The 19,942-nt window shown below is 36.5% G+C and overlaps 1 protein-coding gene across 1 annotated transcript in view; it reads left to right on the forward strand.

Moving 5' to 3' along the window:
* CACNB2 (calcium voltage-gated channel auxiliary subunit beta 2) overlaps positions 1 to 19,942 on the forward strand; it is a 262,930-nt gene that overhangs the window by 215,179 nt on the left and 27,809 nt on the right. The window contains exons 4-9 of the mRNA XM_067291766.1: positions 2,875 to 2,997; positions 7,411 to 7,547; positions 9,319 to 9,395; positions 13,760 to 13,893; positions 17,316 to 17,396; positions 17,720 to 17,778. Of these exons, the coding sequence (XP_067147867.1) occupies positions 2,875 to 2,997; positions 7,411 to 7,547; positions 9,319 to 9,395; positions 13,760 to 13,893; positions 17,316 to 17,396; positions 17,720 to 17,778 (611 nt within the window). The remainder of the gene's footprint in view (positions 1 to 2,874; positions 2,998 to 7,410; positions 7,548 to 9,318; positions 9,396 to 13,759; positions 13,894 to 17,315; positions 17,397 to 17,719; positions 17,779 to 19,942) is intronic.

The raw sequence follows: 19,942 nt of genomic DNA on the forward strand, positions 1-19,942 counted from the left end.
TTTTTTTATGATATAATGATTGTCTGATGATCTCTTTGTACAAATACATATTTAAATACCACATAAATATGATCCCTGTTCTTCGGTCCCCTTCCAAAATTTACTCCATTGAAACATCCTGCACCATTTCTGGACACAGAGATTCTCTTGACCCTACTGTTATGAAAAAGTAATAGTTTCACCTTTTAAATTAAAAATCTTTCCTAGAATGTGCACTTAGATATAAATTGTTTGACTATAGTAGTTCATTTGAAGACAGGTCCTATTTAAGCAGTTTTAAAATCTGCCTTATTGGAACCCTGTGACCTTTGCCGCATGTTATAACTAAATTAAGCAACAGGGAACCTTCTCTCCTTTTATTTCCAACCTTCCTTTCCAGGCCAGGTAGCATGATATTGTCTTTAGAATTATTCATATAGTTCCCTCATTATTATTATCATATATTTTAACTGCAGATTTTTGCCTCTATCACCATGCACGTTGTCAGAATAAACCTGAATGGAATATTCAGGGATTTTTGGTGATCAGGAAAACATTGCCTGATTTTTGGTTTCAGGTATCTGAGTTTGCTGTTACAAAGCTGGGATACATTTTCATGTGCTCCCCTTGGAGAAGCAATTCTTCATGTAGAAAGTGAGATTTCTTTTTACCTGCTGTCTCAGCAGAATATCACACCTTTCAGCCAAGCCATACAATGAAGATAGATACCAGCTATGTTTCCTTGTTGCTTATGTTTTGATGGATGGCCCTGAAATTAATACTGAAACAAAAATTATTGTCCTGTAGAGGCATTAGTATGTTTTGAGGTGAAAAGGTATGACATGCCCTCGTCAGTTAGACCTGCCCCTGTTAGACTTAGTTCACCTCTTTAAAGACCTTTTGCCAGCCATAATATGGAGGGATGGTTGACCAGCTCTGAAGAGCAGAGCGGAGGATTTCTGGGTGGGCAAAAAGGTTAGCAGGGGAAGGAAGCCTTGGGGGGTCTCAGGGGTACTGTGCTTGGTATCTTCTGCCAGAAGAGCAAGCTGAAAACATTGTTTGGTATGGAATAGAGGTTGTCCTGATGTATTCTGGTTGCATCACCGAGGAGAAACGGCAGTGTTCTAGATGTAGGCTGGGCTGAGCTGGACAGTGGCTTTTACTGCCTACTTGATCCGTACGTGTGCAGAAAGGTTTTCAGCATTGGTGGTGCTTGGAAGGAAAAGCTCTGCAGGAGGCTGGCAGGGTGGCCCCGGGGCCGCGGCACCGGCTGGGGAGGGCCAGCGCTGTGTTCCCTTGGCTCCTCCTGCTGTTGCTGCTTGAAAATAAAATTTTATTTAAGCCCTCTAATTGAGAGAAAATACCAGTATAGGTTTTAACATGAAGTGTGTGCACCAGCGAGTCTACCCGTGGTTGGTATTTGGTAACGGCCCGACCGTCTGGCAGGGCACATTAGCCGTGCGCTCAGAAGGCGCCCGCAGGAAGGCGTTGTGCTGAGCTGACGCTGGCGGGCACCGGCATCCCTCTGCCAATGTTACAATTTCCCTGTAGATTAGGTGGGAGCTGGCGTGTGGCTGCTCAGTAGCACGAGGTAGCTCTGGGTGAGCGCAGAAGCGGAACGGCAAGCAGGGAGGGACTTTCAGCTCAGCTGGAGAGGATATGCTCAATTTTTAAGTGCATCAGAGTTAGATAAATGCTTAGTGCCAAGGCTTATATGTCGTTTTGGACTTAGATGCTCAAAGGAAGTGCCTTGTTCTTACAATTCTTTCTTCTGCTGTTGATGTGAATGGGACTACACTGCTTAGGCCATAAAGCCAAATTACCACAGATTTGGCCATGGCCATCCATGTTCAAATTTCATGACTTTTAAATTGTATACTTGAATTCCCATTAATATATATTTTTATTGTATTTCTTTATTAGCAGACTGTAATAGGCCTTTGCAATTTAAACTTCTAGTGTTACTAGCTTGAAGTCTGATTTTATTCTGGAAAGTAGTTGACAGTTATTCAACTGATTCCCTTGTTTTCATACTGTGCCTCGAAGTCAATGGGAGGCCTAGCAATTGATTTGAAAGCAGAATAATACACTTCATGCAGATTCAAGTGTACTTAAAAATAGTGCAGTGCAAGTTTGATGCACCACCACCTAAGTATGGAACTGTGATTAGAAAGCTCTAGTAAGTCATCGCCAAATGAGTCTACTGTGCAATGACATTGTAGCCAAGCACGGTATCTGGATTGCTGACTGGTTTATGATTGCTAATTACTGATCTGGCTTATCCCAAATGAGTTCAGAGTGCTAGTAGCTGGAAAAAAATCTTGTTGTCTATAAAATGAGTGAGTTGATATTAAGTTACCGAGGTAAATAAACAGAATGCTTCCTGATGTTTTTCATGGACAGTTTATAGCATAGAAATACATTTTGTGAAGGAACTTGTCAATTTAACAATGTGAAAAATGTTGGTGTCCTTCAGTTCCTGGTGTGGTTCTAGAATATTGATTTTTTCACAACATATATTGATACAGAATACATTTAACATGGACTTCTTTTTTTTCCACAGTAATTAGTGATTTTAGGTGCTTCAGTTTCTGTACGCCCTTAGTTTCTGGTAACTTTTGAAGACTTTGACCTTCAGAATGAGTATGATGTGTGTTCACAAGCTTTACTGATGATTCAGTTGCTTTGGAACAAAATGTCAGTCGTTTTCCTCCAGTGAATTTACTGTCATGTTGTCAACAAATATTTTGAGAATAACAGACCATGTGTTTTCAGGGTTCTTTGTTATTTTTATGATTTTAAAAAGATAACTTACAGAAATCATCCCTTGTGTATGTGTACATGTGTGCATGTTTGTGAGAGAAATTTTCATGCTGTTAATCTTTTGCTTTGCAGACAAAACCTGTCGCATTTGCAGTTCGGACAAATGTTGGCTACAGTGCAGCTCACGATGATGATGTTCCAGTCCCAGGCATGGCCATCTCATTTGAAGCTAAAGATTTTCTTCATGTTAAAGAAGTAAGTAAAACTAAAGGAGCAAGTGAAACTCTCTTTAACGGTCAGCACTCTTTTTACTCTTTGAGTACTAGTGCTACCACTTTTTAACATTAAGATAACACTTCTCATTGTCAAAGCACTGTACAAATGTTCTATAAATAAGATAACTGTATGTAAGAAATTGTATGTACCTTGAAATACTATTCTCATTGCAAGCATAAATTCTTTACAGTCAAATTATCACTTACTTGGAGGCTTTAAAAATCTATACCTGCGTATTCAATAATATAATATCTGTGGGCTTCACCATTCTAATACTCTGAGGGTTTCACTGTGTTTCAGCAGCCAATGGTTCATTCTGCTCTATTCATGGACTTTGTCTCAAAAAAAGCCCAACATCTTCAGGCTTCATTTTTTCCCTGAAGTTATTTCCCTGAAGCACACAATATTTTGTTATTAACAGTTGCATATTGAAAATGTCAATGTGGTGAATTTCAAGATGAACATAGCAACTGTCTGAAAAGGCACTTTGCAGTGTTTGCTGCATTGGTTTTCTTTTCCTGTAGTTTCACTTGGAAAAATTTCAAGTTTTAGAGTTTCAAATACCTAAACCCTCACTCTTTTGCTCTTCCTTAGAAGACAGTCCAAAGCAAATAATGTGGTAACTTTCCCATGCAAGCCTTCCTGAGCAGCCTGCTGCTCCCTTATGAATGATTCCCTTGTTTTAGGAGTTTTCCTAGCTTCTCATCGTATTCCGTTGTGTTCTGTCACAAAATGGTCCATCCAGAAATGGAGCTCTATAGCAGAAGAGCTAGAAAGTCAGCATAAAGGACTAGAAGAACCCATACATTTGAAATTACATCTTTGTCCCATTTTAAGTCATCCAATTTTTGATTGTTGTGTAGGAAGAGCCCTTGGTTGTTCTGATTAATGAACTCTACTAGTGTAGAGTCATTACATATTCCCTTTATAGAGGTGGAAATGCAGGTGGGCGGAGACTAAGGAAACACAGGAAATGGACTTTTAGTACCTTTGTATTGGTGATTAATAATCTTTTTTTTATATATATATATATGAAACACACAAAAAATGTGGTAATTTGGATTCAAACTCTATACAGAGAAGAAAATACCATTCAGATTTGACAGTGAGAATGAATTGTTCTACTCTGTCTTGTGACAAAAATAGGGATGTGCAGACACAGAATCCTGGCAAAAGCAGCCTGTCCATGTTCTCTGGTGAATCTGGAAGCACTGAAAAATATAGCTCAATTTGGTTAGATTGAAGGATTTTGTATGGTCATCTATCCCAATTCCGTTTCAAATAGGCTGATAATTTCGGACTTCATATGAGGTCTTCCCCCTATTTCCATATGGGCCTTAAACACAGATTTTTCTATTAGAATTTCTACTTTTTTCCTCTTATTTCAACTTAGACATAGATGTAGATATGCACGGAAGATACTGAGGAAGAAAAAGGTTCCTGAACTTTTCTGAATCTTCAGAAATGTTTTGAATATGAAACTTAGCTCAACTGAGTTGTTATATTGTCTGTGGCTCTGTGTAGTGCTAGGGAATGCAAAAAATGGATCAAAATACATTTCTTTATGCAGCTTCAGGTAGAATAGGAGAGGCGCTCTGCACTAATTGCCTTTGAAAATATCTGGTTTTATTTCCAAGCAGTTAAGACAGAGATGAATTTCTAGCAGTGACAGGTCAGTGCCAGGGGCTGTAGGTGGGTTCCCGGTGCCAGGGTCAGAGGGGAGCTAAGCGGAAGGTGCACAGCTGGACGGGAGGTGCAGAAGAGAGCCCTGAGGTGTCCAGCTGGCAGCTCTATGGGCATTGGAGTGGTGGCTGTTGCTCCTGGGCAGGCTGAACCTCTTCAGGAGGGCACCCAGGACAGTGGCCACCCCTGTGCACTCTGATCCTCCCCTCCTGCGGCTGCATGAGCCTGCTGACCCTCCAGGGCTCTCTAACTGACCGAGTAGGCAATTTCATCTGCAGATATTGCTCCATCATTATTTTTAGTGCTCCCTCATGCCAGGAGAACTGAAATTTCTGAAATGAAATTTGTTATGCGGGTTAAAAGTAGAAAATCATAATTGGCTGTAAAATTCAGTGTTGCTTTTATATTTGTGCTTAAACGGTTGGGGGGGGGGGGGAATAACCAAGTATAATCTCCAGTAGTGTTTGCCTACATAGTAATGCCATACTGGATCAATGCTCTCCTTTTCTTGTCTGTGGGGAGAGTTTGCCAGTTTGTGCTGCTGAAAGAGCTCAAGCAAGAAAAAACTCAATTCAAAATGTACGTGGCCAATGGTGAAAAGTGCTGTGATGATTAAATAAGAGGGAAATTTGTCTTCATTATTAGATTAGATTCATTAAAACTCAGTACATATAAAGATGAAGGGTTCCTTCCTGCATGAAGAAACACGTACTGCATCATAGTCACTCCTGAATCTTCCAGGGCTTTCAGTCATGTCCATAATTCTGCCTTGCATTGAATTCCTACTTGTGTTTCACTTGGCACCCCAAGCAAAGGTGTCTTTAAAGAGAATCCCTCACCCCATCCCACACCTCTAGAACCTGGACCCCTCTTGCTACCAAGATTTCTGCTATTGTTTTTGAAAATCAGGAAATATTTTGTATGGTATTATTTTATGAGTAAAATTATCTTATCTTTGTTTTCATATACTAATACAGCAGGTAGCTTTCATATTTTGCGGGAGTGAATTCCACATACTTTTATTCTGGTATGAAGAAAAATTCCCTTTGGGTTTAGCTTTTCTACCATGTAAATTAAAATTAATTTTGATGAGTAACAGTCTGTTTTACTGTAGGACAGTATAAAAAATAATGGCTGTTCAGATTTTAGTTTATTGGTGGTTTTTATTTAGTTATCTCTTCCTTTTACCAAGCTAAATAAGTGTTTTGCAAACTTCATGTCTAACATAGAGCAGATATATAATGGAAACCTCCATTGACTCTATTAGAATAGTCTTCCTCCAGCTATGTTATCCTTCAGCATATTTTAAATATGTATAAGTATCGTTAGTTCGTATTTTGCTATAAAAGGTTAAGATTTTAATAATATATTTGAGTCTAACACAGTTTTGAGAAATTACTCCTCCAGAGTAGCTTCTTATTAGATGTATTAGTTGTTGGTATTCTCACTCATAAAGACAGGAGCCCACTGGGTGAAAAAGATCTGATGCAGCCAATTATATTTCATGAAGTTAAAATTGTGCTTATTTTAATCATTATTTTTATTAGCGAAGTATCTTAAAATTTGCTTCAAGCATTGCAACATTTCTGTAGTAGCCAAAATGAAAGATAATACTGCAATTTAGGTTGCATATCACTGATCCACTGACTATGTATTCTCAGTGAAATTAATTCCATTTTATGAGAACCCACACATTTTGCTTTTTTTTTTTTTACTCTTATCTGTGCACTTGTTAAAACTGCTAATTAAACAATTTATTAAAAAATTTTTTTGTTCATCACTTCAGAGTCAAGAAGGTGACTTCATTCCATTCAAATGTTCCCTTGCAGTTTAATAAATTATCCACATTATCCAAAATTTTTATTTGATGGTAGCTGTCCCCACGGAACTTGTATTCTAGGCCAAAATTGGTTAGTAAATAAAGGAGGAAAAAACAAATAATTCTGCTCTGCAGGCCTGTGCAAAACAACAACAACAATAAAATCCAAACTGTGGTCATAATCTCATATATCTATATAGCTGGAATTGAGTTAACTGGAATATCTTGTATATTTGTAAAATTGTATATTTTTAGTTATCCAAAGATATCCATTCCTTATGGATCTATCAGTGTATGATGAAGATCATACAGATCGCATGAGCTGTATGTAGTAAATCATATATAAAAAGTGGAATGGAATCTGTATTTCAGAACATATTAGTAGGTTCGGAGAAACTGGAGACTTTGAGAAGTAATATTTTTATTTTAAATAGATAACTGAATATAATGGAATAAGAAAAACAGATTATTACAGAGCTGTAAAAATTGTTGTAGAGGATAGGAGTGGACCAGAAGAAATCTCTGGTGTTCACCAAGGAGCAACAACATGAGAGAACAAAATCAACTCTAATGCCAAGACTGCAAAGCAGAAAGAAATAAAGTTGGTGACATGGGCAGAAATAACAGCCAGAGAAAACCTCAAAGTCTAGGAGGGAGAGTTTTCTGCTTAAGTCCTGTGGAATTTTAATATTTTGCAAGGTATAATTATTTTAACGTATTTCTGAAAATTACCAGGATTCTTCATTTCCATAATAGTATAGTACAGTGACTAACTGCAGGGAAGGAATTATATAAAATGAATTAGCTTCAAATTAAAAATGATAACAGAATGATCTAAAATGCAGTAATTGCTTAGAACATGACTTTTTTTATTTCTTTTTTTTCTGTAGAAATTTAATAATGACTGGTGGATAGGACGGTTGGTAAAAGAAGGCTGTGAAATAGGATTCATACCAAGCCCGGTCAAACTAGAAAACATGAGGCTGCAGCATGAACAAAAGGCAAAACAAGGAAAATTCTATTCCAGGTAATAACAACAACAAATAATTAAAAAGAGTAGCATTGACTGTGACATGTAACTTGGACATCAGTGCTATGTATGCTGTATTGATGTTTAATTATTATAATTGGCAGCTACGAATATTTTGAATCATTTAAGGAAGTAATATTCATTTATATAATTAATAACACCACTGCCAATAGAGAGGGAAAGCAGCTATTTAGGTTGGTTGTCTGTGGTGGTCCGTGGTAGCTTTTATTTCAGGTAAGTTTTGTAAAGTATTTGCAAGTATACCTTTCAGATAGTATATTTAGTATGTCCAAGCAACATTTTGAGTTGAAAATCAGTCTCCTTAAATTCTTTAGCATTTGTTGTTTGCTTTCACTAACCACTTTAATGCTGATCTTAGAATTTACAGAAAATGTTAAGCTGAATTTGTTCATAAATTGAAGCCAGTGTCCGTTAGAGAAAATATTCTGGTCTGTCAAAATCATTGTCTACAAATACAACTTTTAAGATAACCGTATTTTATGATGGAGGTTCCATGCTCAGTCATTTGTTGACCCTTTACCCATCATTACATAAAGATGCAGTTTCTAAACATTGTACAAAATTGCAAGACAGTTAAACATTCTACAACAAAGATCATATTATTATACAGTATTTTTCTTTCCAGTAAACATTAACACACAGGAGAGCGAATGCCACTTGCTTCTCTTTGGGTATAGAGGAAACATAAATATTTCTAGTATGTCTGGGTGGAGTGGAGCTGGAATTGAGAAAACATCTTGGAAACATCTTGGATGTTGTAAAACAGCTTGGAAAGGCTTTTCTGCTTCAATAGAAAAGGCAGCAGTGTTTGAAGGGTATGTCTGTCCTAGGACCCAGGCTAGTGCGGTCCTCAGCTGCCTTCGCTCACTGTGAAATGACGATCGTGTCAGTTTGCAGTCAGGTTCCTTGCGCCTCTGGTGACTCTTCTGAATACAGCCACAGCTGACCCAGTATTCAGTTCCTTCCCAAATTTTAAAATCTTCTGTTTTCCAGAATTTCTAACTGGAGATAACACTGTCCTACACAAATGCATTTACTCCGTGAATATTAGTATTTTAATATGGCAAAAGTGGCAACTAGTATTATCATAGTAAATACTTGAAGAGGAAAATAGCCTTTTTTACATTCATTTTCAGTGCTTCTCCTGTTATGGTAACTAAAATAAAATTACAGAAAATGTTTCTTTTGCCCAACTTTGATAGGTTTTCACAAAGCAGAACTTGACAAAAGCCTGGATTGTTTTATATTCTTTTGACAAGAGTTCCTTTTTGTAAGTGTTACCTTGTAGTAAAACAGCAAACAAATTTGTACTTTATTTAAATTATATTCAAAAGATGTTAGGCAAATGCACTATCAGTTTCACTATGGCACTATCAATATCTATTCAGCTAAGGAAATGGGTATGTTCATTGGATTAAGAATTAGTCGTATTAATGAGTAATAGTATTAATAATTATCTATTAGTAGCCATATTAATAATTGGTCCATATTAAGATCATGAATTATTAAGAGCATATGCAAAAGAATGAAATTGCACAACAGAACAACAGGGAAACTCACTGATATTTGCAATTCCTCAGCCCTCAAAGCATGTATACATTTTGTGTAAGATGTGTATTTTTTATCACCACAGGAAATATTGCTTGTCTCTCTGCTAGCAGCTGATTTAGAAGACAGGTAATAAATATGCTAGAACAAATACTGAGAAAGCTATAAAACTTCAAACTAATTTGTTGCTTTACTCCAGTAAATCAGGAGGAAACTCATCATCCAGTTTGGGTGACATAGTTCCTAGTTCCAGAAAATCGACACCTCCATCATCTGGTGAGTAGGTCACGAACCCCTACACAAGCATTTTACGGAGTCGTGCACCTGATCTGTTAAAGTTTATATTGCATTTAGTCATATTTTTCTTATTTTCTATACTTTGTAGGCATAAGGTTGGGTGGTTGTGTTGCCATATAAGGCTGGTAAGATTGGGAGTAATGGAATTAATGCCAGCTAGTGCATACAGTCCTAGGGCTGTTAACGATCCACTCAATTCCCTCTCTGTTTTTACCCTGGTGTTTTATGTGAAGACATAGAAAAAGGGTGAGTCTGTCTTGCAGTGGGGTACTTAGAGGTTTGGTCTGAGCACTTCTGCTGAATAAGAAATGCCTTCTGGTACAGGAGAAAAAGCAGCAATAAGAGAATAGTTATTCCTGCGAGGTTTCTGCAGGAGCATCAGGAACTGCATTGTTCTATAATAACAGGAACTTTCAGTTTCACAGTTCTGATAATGACAGTGTGCTTCACATAATTTTAGCATACTGGATTTTTTTTTCTTTTTGTGGCAGAAGTCTTTTTTCACAAATTCTGCTTTGTATTTAGAGCATCAACAGACAGATTTTAGCTTTAGCTGGGATAGATTTAAGAGGTGAGAAGCAAATACACTGTGAGTTGGAATAGGACATTAGCATTAGCTATTTGGTTAAATGAAACCTAATCTTCTGACATGCTTTTTTTTTTTTTTTTGTTAGATACTAAATTCAGCTATTGCATTGTTGGATCTTTTCCTGAGAGAGAAAACAAAGATTCTGAATACCTGAAATAAGAAAATATTAGTGAATATTGCCAGAGCCTTGTCTACAGAGGCAAAGATGTGTATTTTCCAATCATATTAGTTATATGGAGCCTAGTCTACAGAGTAGGCATCTTAAAATGATCCTAAAGATTTTAAACTATTTACATGGGCATTAAGAGATAGACAGAGGAGTTCAATCAAGTTATGGTAGTAGCTTCATTTGATTAAATTAATTGAAAAATATCTGTCTTTCCTGCGCAACCATGAATTTGTTTGTGACAACCAACTTTTTGATAAACAAATTGGAATTATAATAGTTCCACTTCAGTTCCCTATCCTGCCATTTTAGTTGGAAAATATATTTTTAATTTACTGATATGTGTCTAGATTCAATACAAGTCTGTAGAGCACACTTTAATCTTTTGTTTTACAATGATCTTAAACTGTCATATTTACTGTTAAGACCCCCTTTTCAATCACTGCATTTTCACAGTAGAAAATGTCCATGGACCCATGTTATAATTTTATAGTTAGAGATTTCATCTATGGGTTTCTATAATACTATAATACTCTTTGCTTACAAAAATATTTCTCTAGCAGAATAACTCATACATGTAAAATTTTATAGAACGTTGCGCAGAATTTAGAGGTAAGAGAATAGATATTGTACTTAGGTTACCGATTGACTAATTTTAGATGTAACACAAAGTTAAGTGTATCTGGTTGACAAGACCACATCTGTTTATCAATATAGGCTAGTGATGCTGTAATTTTCCTTGCATTGAGTTGTTTCTTTAAATGGTAGTTTGCAGAAGCATGGTTTCCTGGAGATTAACGTAGTTAAATTTACTCAGTTACGTTGAAGTTTTGGAGAATATTTATGATTAGTGTGTTTTAGCTTACTGTATGATCTTAAGATTTTGGTTTAGTGGTTTCTTATTTACATATTTTAAAACATGCCAAGAAGAAGAACTGGGTGAATGGGGCATAATTTCTGACTAATACTGTGTATGCGAACTTGCTTAACTTTTAAGTACAGTTCAGATCTGACCTGCAACATTTCTGCTATTCCCAGGCTTCCTCCTTGGGAAAGCATAATAAATGGCAAATACATCAATTGTTTAATAACCTGAATAGGTAGGAACTGGAGTAAGTTAACTTCATTTTTTTTGACTTTGAGTCTGTGATTTCTTTTTTCAACATAATCTAGTACTGCAAAAACAAAAACCAAACAAGATGGAGAATCACTGAAAAACAAAAGGAGAGGAGACACTTTGTCCTTTAAATAATCTGTAGTAATTGATCCAGACAGTCCTCATGAACCATCAAACAGGATGAGGATGATAGGAAAAATGACTTGGGGGCGGGTGCGAGGAACTGTAGATAACAATTAAGAGTCAAAAGCTATTACAGAAGATGTTATGTAGAGAGAAGACTGAGAATGAAAAAGGAGACAGGAAAAAATGCAAAAAAAAAAAATCTCAAAGTGACAAATATAAACCAACAAGGTAATTTTTTCACTTACAATGTATTGCCTAAAAATAATAACATGTATCGAAACAGTATTTCAAAAAGTTTTATTCCATGAAAATAGACAGTTTTCTGGATGAGCTTCAGCATGAGATTTCAGAGATTTCAGACTATAATTTCATCCATTCTTGGCAATGCCTCTTCTGTTTTTGACATTTAAAGTCAGGGACTTTCGCAGTGTTTCTAGGGTTGGAATGGTTTATTGCAATTGCTTCTGCAGTAATGATATGTTGAACTATATGCTGTCTAGCTGATTGAATGTAGCTTTTTTTTTTTTAAACAGGAAAATTTAACAATTCTCATTTTCTTTGCAGCTGGTTTTAGTTGAACATAGAATCAAAGGAGCTTTAATATACCTTATTATGGGTGATTTGGAAAGTATCTGTGCCAGGCTGTCTTCAGCAAAGGATAATGCATTCTTTTTATTCTTATGAAGAGGATGAAGGAAGTGTGTTGCTAGAGGAAAAATGTTACATGATTTCTGCAGCTGTTTTTAGGAGCAGGAATATAGAAACAGGGGGTGGATCTGCCCACGTGCTTTCCTGGCAAGGTCAACTTCAAAATGAGTGTTCTGGGGCTAAACTCTTGTCAGGGATCAGAGAATTACATCTGTAGATGATTCAAATGGAAAAATATACATTGCTCAAACAGAAGAGACAGTGTCCCCAGTCACTCCTCAGTTAGGAGTTGCACGTAGGCTTGTGACATGTATGTATTTGTTGCATAATTTATTAGCACATGCTGCTGAGTTCCCTGATGTCCCACCCATCAAGCAGCTGGAAGCGGGTCACTCAGGTGTTTTCATAATAGTTTGTTGTGATTGATTATGGTTTTAGATAAAGTCTGTGCAAATCATGCTGCTAACACATCTGTTGAGGGTTCGAGTCAGTTCAGGGTGTTGGCCTGTGTTGCCTGTGCGTGTTGAGGGGTGAGTGGGATCTTTACGCACGAGGGCGATGCCGTACAACAAGGTTGTGGATTGCTTTTGTGTATGCGCTTGTTGTCATACTAGGGTGCTCTTTGAAGACAACTGTAATAGTCATTAAGATCAGGATTGACTGTTAATTGAGAATGCTGGTGAAAGAGCCGCAGCTTTTGTTTCAGACGTAGTTAGCAGGTAGCTGATGGACTCTACCCTCAGTATGACATGGCTTTGCGTTTTGGAAATATGTTTGTCTCTGAGTCCATGACAATTTTTTCTTATACTGTCTTTATTTATTTACTTGGTAAAGAGGATGGATATCATATATTTATGGTACAAGCTTTGTGTGCTGTACATGACTTTCCTTTGGGGTAGATGGTGAAGAGCAATGATTTATTGTGTTCTCTTCCATTTTGCCCTGCCCATGTCCTCACACCCTTTACAACAGAATTCAGGTCTCTGTGATACCTGAGCTAAATTTTTGCTTTTCCACTACCCATTCTTTATAGTTTTCACTATCAGTAGATCTGTTTTTATTATTTCAAATAAATATATCTTATGCCTACTGTGCATTTTTAGGTAAAATGGTTTAAAGTCAGTTGTAATCTGCCCTAAGATGAATGTAGATATCACTGTACCAGTGTTAGACTGATTTTGGCTCCCAACATGATTCTTTTTCTGTTTTTTTTAATTTCTTGAAGACACACTACTGACACTGCAAATTTCTGTTGATGATACAGATTTTTTAATTAGTGCTCAGTGCTATAAAATAATTCATATATAGTTGGCCAAATTCTGTTGTTCTACGCTGGTGAAAGTCTTGAGTACTCTGGTGAAGTAGCTTTGGATTTAAACTAGTGCAACAAAAAACTTGGCCATTGATCTGTTTTGTAAGAGTAATTCTGTGTATGTCTGATTTATTCTGTAAAAGGGGAACAGAGGAAAATGTTACAGTAGTTGTTACAGATTGCCTTATGTTTTCTAATCCTAATGTGCTGCACCTTTAAATTTTTCCCTTTGTTTTATTGTGTTTTGTACTCATGGTTGTTTTTTTTTTGTTTTTGTTTTTTTTTACTCTGGACAGTTTTATTTTTCTTTACTTTTTATTTCCTTTTTAACCTATTTTTACTTTCCCTGTCATCTGATAATTCTGAATTGTTTGTCTGTATATAGCTATAGACATAGATGCCACTGGCTTAGATGCAGAAGAAAATGATATTCCAGCAAACCATCGCTCCCCCAAACCCAGTGCAAACAGTGTAACATCACCCCACTCCAAAGAGAAAAGAATGCCCTTCTTTAAGAAGGTAACACCAACTTCCAAGCTCCCATCTGTCCACCTGCTCACCTGCACTGCGTCACATTTCTAGTCCTGTTAACTGTCTGCGTCCTTTGACAAGCCAATAACGTGCATGCTTTGTTATTCTTTGTTTCTTTTCCATGCTGCTGTAGCTAAGCAGAAGCAGAAATCGGTAAGTTTATATTGACATTACCTGTGTTTATCCTGCCACTGGCATCATTAGCATTATTACCCCAGATTAACAATGCAGCTATTTCAGAATTAAGGAAGAAATGTATCAAGCTGTTAGTGGATACAGTACACTAAACCAAACAGACCCCAGTTCAGTGCCTCCGTGAAACGCTGCTACGGTACTTATCCTTTTTGATGGAATAGTAGGACGCACTTAGGATGTCTTCTAAACGTTTGAGGAATTTATTTCTAACAAATCCATATGATGCACCTCTCTAGTGCATGCTTATTCTTTCTATCTCTTTTTCAAGTTTTTATTTTTTATTTTTATAATTCAGTCTATTGGCATTATTATTGGAATCTAATCAGATACTCAGATTGTACTTACAAAACAAATAGTCAAAACCCTTGAATTTTTAATTTAGTCAGTATTTAAACTTCTAATTCACTAGGTGCAAAATCTGCAGATGAGCAGGACCAGTGGAAAACTGCAGGCTTGTTTTGGCGGTTTACTGTGAGTTTCTCCTCTTGTCATGTATAAATTATCAGCCAAATGTTCTTGCCTTCCTTTCCATCAGCCAGATTTTTTTAGTATCTTAGCTGTTGGAAATGGTACTGATGGTTCCCAGGAGAGCCAGTGTCTCTCCATAGATAACCCGGAACGCTACAGAATTATGCCATTGGCATCCTTTTTACTTCAAACCGCAGTATGTTTCTAGGATCTTTGCTGGAATATGTTATCAAGACAGTAGGTAGCACCCAAACTATGAAACCAAATACCACATTTCTACTTTTACTTTTTTTTATCCTCGAATTTTTCATACCTCTTCTTCATTTGTTTTTAACTGCTCACTTGCAGCTACGGGTAACATCAGACTGTTGCACTGCTTATAAATAGTGCCAGATGACACTGTTGCCAGTGCTGTGGATGCACCCGTGTTGAGCAGAATAAAATGTTTTCTTCTCTTCCCTTCTTGCACTCTTTTAAATGATATTGGATCCTTCTTGTTTCCAAAGACAGCAGTATTTGCTTCAGTAAGCTCTGTTGAATAACATCATGCATAGCCCACGATAGAATTCAATAGCAGTTTCTTGCTGCTGAATGATCTCTTCATAAATTGTATTTATCATCAAATATAAATGCTAAGGAAGAATAACACACATTGATCTGTATTGGATACTATCTGTATAAGCCTCTTTAGAAGATTTAACTTCTAGATGAACCTTCTTGCTGCTAGATGATAGCTAATTCCATATATCTCTTCAGTCTGTGGTGCTTACATACTTCCTTATCAGAATCATTACAAGTTACAGTATTTTTGGAACACAGATATTTGCATTAAAAACTGGATGGCCATCCCAAACTAATTGTACATAGTCAAACCACCGAAAAAAAGCCATATGGTCAAAACTATGATAGTTTTTATTCTGGCTCGTATTTGAACTTGAACCTGCAAACGAAAGCTCTATAGCTCAGTGCCAGCCCCTTAAAATATTAGATTCTCTAATGCTAAATTTAAAGAACTCTGATGCTTTCATTAGATAACTTTCAGTCAATTTTCTGCTGACAGCTTCATTAGTTCCAGCCTTTAAGAAAAAAAAGTATGCCTGTTTCTACAGAGCAGGTTTTAAAAAGACTCCATATTCCATCAAATAAGGTAATTTCTGTGCTTTCCCTGATTTTCAAGTAGCTGGTTAACTTCTAGCATGAATATCTTCAGCTGAATCTGCCTCATTAGAACAAAGATCTGTGGCATCAGGATGTTGATTCTGTGAGCGCCTGCCTGTAATGGCCTTTCTCAGGGGCCGTCTCTGCTACGTTTATCAGAGCAGTAGTGCGCTTAGCAAGAGCAGCGAAGGGATGCCTTTTGGCACTGCCACCGCCAGTTACGGGGCTTGGCTGTGAAATGTTTCGAGTAAGAAGAGAAGTTCATTTCACATGCTTCTGATGCCTTGGGCGCTGGTATTCATTCTTATGTTACTAATTATCTGGTGAAGTTACAGGTAACAAAAAGTAAGATAAATTACATTTAAAAACATTCACAACAATGTTTTCCATGTTTTAGACTGCTTTAGACTGCTGCTTGTGTAGCATTTTGTGCTGTCACTGTATTAATGTTTGTCTTTGTGCTTTTGTCTTTTGGAATGTTTGTATTTATTTTATCCTTCTTATCGTGAAACGTCTTGGGATATGTTGAGTACCGAAATAATGAACAGTGACTGTATTCTGTGGTCTTGACTGATGTATTTGTACTACGCAGGCATTTGAAAAATAGATCTGGCTACCTCCTTTCTATATCTTTCCCAGGTTACTGGGTTTGGATTTGAAACATTTTTCCCTAAGAAAAAAATAAACCAAACCCTTTTTCCTAACAAAAACATCTTTCTGATAAGACAACGTTAATATTTCTTGGTGATATATTGAACATAGGAGCTTATTAAAGAAAAAACTTTGATTCTTTTATATTTTATTTCGATAACCATATAACAATTTTGGCAATCTTTGGGAACATCCAATCTTCTATCTTTGTATTTTTTCATGAATTGTGCATGATACATCAGTAAGTAGTTTAGTGAATATCATACTAACATAATACATCTTTCAGTGGTGACAAGAGCTTCCACAAATGGAAGTATTGCTATCCCAAGTACTGTTTATGAAAATTTTCTGTAAATACTAACTTGATCAGTCATTATTTTGATTTCATTTGCAAGTGAATTATGGATGTGGAAGTTAGATTATGAGTGCTCCCATGGGAATTTGCAGTGGTGTCACAAAGTTTTATAAAGCCCTAGGCAGATCTGAACATAAAGAGATGGGTTATGCTTTTTCTCTCCCTTTTGGTTTTATTTTTCTCCTTTGTAATTTGCCTAAGCAAAATTTGATGGGAAGCAGATGTCACAGCTCCACAGTCAATCGTATCAAATCTTTAACTTTTAGAAATAAACTTTTCAATTAACCAGTTAGGAATTATGGGGTGGGAGGTGTGACTGGTCTCCAGAATAACAGTTTTGTAGCTCCACTGAGCAAACATGAAAGCAGCAATGAAAGCAGAAATCAAAGAAAAGCTTTTTCAAAAGAAATCCCTGAACCTGTGATTTCCTTATCTTGGACTACCAGTTTTCAGGAAAAGTTAATGAATTCATGATTACTCCATTGGTGACATCACTGGAAATTCAAAATTCTTCATATTGTAAGTAATGTGTTACAGTCTCTCTAGGCGCTGCGATTCTGAAAGTTTTTTTTCTTTTTTACAGACAGAGCACATCCCTCCCTATGATGTAGTGCCTTCTATGCGACCAGTAGTTTTAGTGGGGCCTTCTCTGAAGGGATATGAGGTAAGCAATTGTTGTGAATGTTTTTATTTTGCCAAAAAAGTGTTTTGGCTTCATTTCTATTTTAATGTTAAGAGGTAGTTAAGCTGGAAAACAATTTGTGTCACAGACAAAAATACAGATGGTTTATACTTTTACTAGATACATGGTTACATGTATTTTACTTGTTACCAGAATTCAGATTAAGAATGAATTACTTACCTTTCTGTCATATTGTTCAGTTATAAGATTCCTATCAGCTTTAATTAGATTCTTTTCTAAATTATTAGCATCAAATCTTATTGGATTCCTGTGTGATTATTAATTTGTTGCTTGTTTGCTTTTAGGTAACAGATATGATGCAAAAAGCATTGTTTGATTTTTTAAAACATAGATTTGAAGGGCGGTAAGTACATTATAATGCAAATTTTCTTGAATTCAGTTCTTATTTTGGTAATACCAGAAATAATGATATTCTTAGCAAAATATGCGTAGAATATTAGCAGCAGCAGGTAGTGTGTCCTGTTCAATGGACTGTAGTATAGATTGGAAGTTTCATTATTGGAGCGCATTGATGCTGTGTTGCAGTGCAGAGTCTTAGGGAGCATATACTTAATGCAAGTGGAAAAAAGGATGTCATCTTGTTGCTGACTGTGACATTCAAATGCCAAATTGCTAGATATTTATTCACAGGTTTATTAAATGTGAACTGGAGAAAAGATTCTCTTGTTTAAGTGTTGTTTCAATAATATCTCATCAGTATTTCATGGGTTTTTTTGCAAGATAATGAGAGCCATATTTCCGTATCGGCTTTAGCTGCTTACAATAGTAACATAGGAAGTGTGATAAGGGATTCAGACTAGCTAACGTCTATGCTTACCACACTCTTGCTCCCTAAATTTGGAGGTAGGTTTGACAATAATTCTAGACTCTATAATGGGAAGTCTCAGTAGGACTGCTGGGGGGTTTCAGTTTGTTTTCCACCTCTTGCTCCAGTACGGTAGTGCTTGACAGGCTGTGACTTTGTGAATTTTGATCTCGGAGTGGTGTTAAAGCCTGTCCTCCGCAGCATACAAGGTAGTCTAAATATGGCCCCATGTCTTTAAATACGCTGTCACAATAAGTAGCATCCAGCTTCCAATCTGATTTGCGTTTGTGCCTCCAGGCATTACTGTATCATTTCAAATGATAAGCCACCTCTAAAAGCAGTGGGATATGCTGTTGTTTAAACAGCAAGTACTCATTGACCAGAGACATCAAGTGGATTCTCCACATATGTTTAAATTGTTCCTGGATCAGGCCCCAGATTAATATATACTAGCAGGTTGACATTTGGAAAAATAAAAAATGGAGAGAACTGGAAGGTCTTGTTGTTGTATTTGTAACTGTGATGAGTGCTTTTTAATTTGGAAATGGGCACAGCGGTAACACTACCCTATCTGTCCTAGTGTTTTCACATTTTCAAGAGAGAGAACTTAATGTTTTCCATCAATCACTTCAGCTCTTTAAAATACTGATTGCTGATTAAGCTTTAGGATTTTCCCAGTCAAAATTATAATGATATTGGAGTCCTAATCACTTACTAGTCCCCCTTTATAGGAGCGGGGTTGTCAAATCTTAAATATATGCCTTCAGAACTAGAAGTTAACAAAACAGTGAGTGTTGCAAGGAGACACAAGTTACTGCATCTTTGTCTTCAAGTGTGTTTTATTTAGGGTGTAGCTAAGTTTAGGCTGTAGATCTAATTGTGGTGGGGTGAGTCCCCACATACCCTGTGTAAACCAATTAATACTGATGTCTGTAGTAGCTGGTTTGAAGTGTCATAAGTTTCAGTAGCAATCTGAACAGGTACTCGAGGTTCACAGCAAATGCATATAGGACTTCTTACATTCATGCTACACTTTCACTGCTACTGTTATCTATGCTGCCAGCTACCTACCATGGACAAGCTTTCCCCTCCCTAATTGCAATTTTTTTGTTATACAAACATATGTGCCCTTTTTTTGAGAGCAGACTTGCTCTTCCTGGTGTTATATGCCCTAAAAGACCTTAAAATGACATTAAAAAGACATTAAAAGTTCTTATTATGAAAAATACCATTTTTAGAATGATAAATTAGCTTCATTCAATATTGCATAATTGCATTTGGAAAAGAAAAAGGGATTTTTTTTTTGTCTAGCATGTAGGTAGGAAATTTGCAGGAAAAAAAAAAACTGGGAAGGTTTGTAGTGCTCATCAATGAGTAGATAAAGATAAATAATGAGTATCCCAAATTATATGTTGGATTTCATTTTAAGACTGTATAGAATTATCTTGGAGGAGCTGTGCCAGAAATTACAATGCTTGGTTATGTTTTTAACTTAAGTCAGACCATGCCTACTTTTTTCAAAATGATGTTACTAATCTGTACTGTGCAAGTAACTCTGTTTTTCTGCATTAACTTCCGGCTTTGTTACATTTTATAGGATTTTAGATAAATATATACACATGTTGAGCTCACTGGGAGATGAGCTATTGGTTACGTTTCAGATGAACAGCAGCTGACTGTTCTTCCTAGAGAGGAGCTCTCC

This window comes from Apteryx mantelli, chromosome 2, assembly GCF_036417845.1.
Source record: "Apteryx mantelli isolate bAptMan1 chromosome 2, bAptMan1.hap1, whole genome shotgun sequence".
NCBI lineage: Eukaryota > Metazoa > Chordata > Aves > Apterygiformes > Apterygidae > Apteryx > Apteryx mantelli.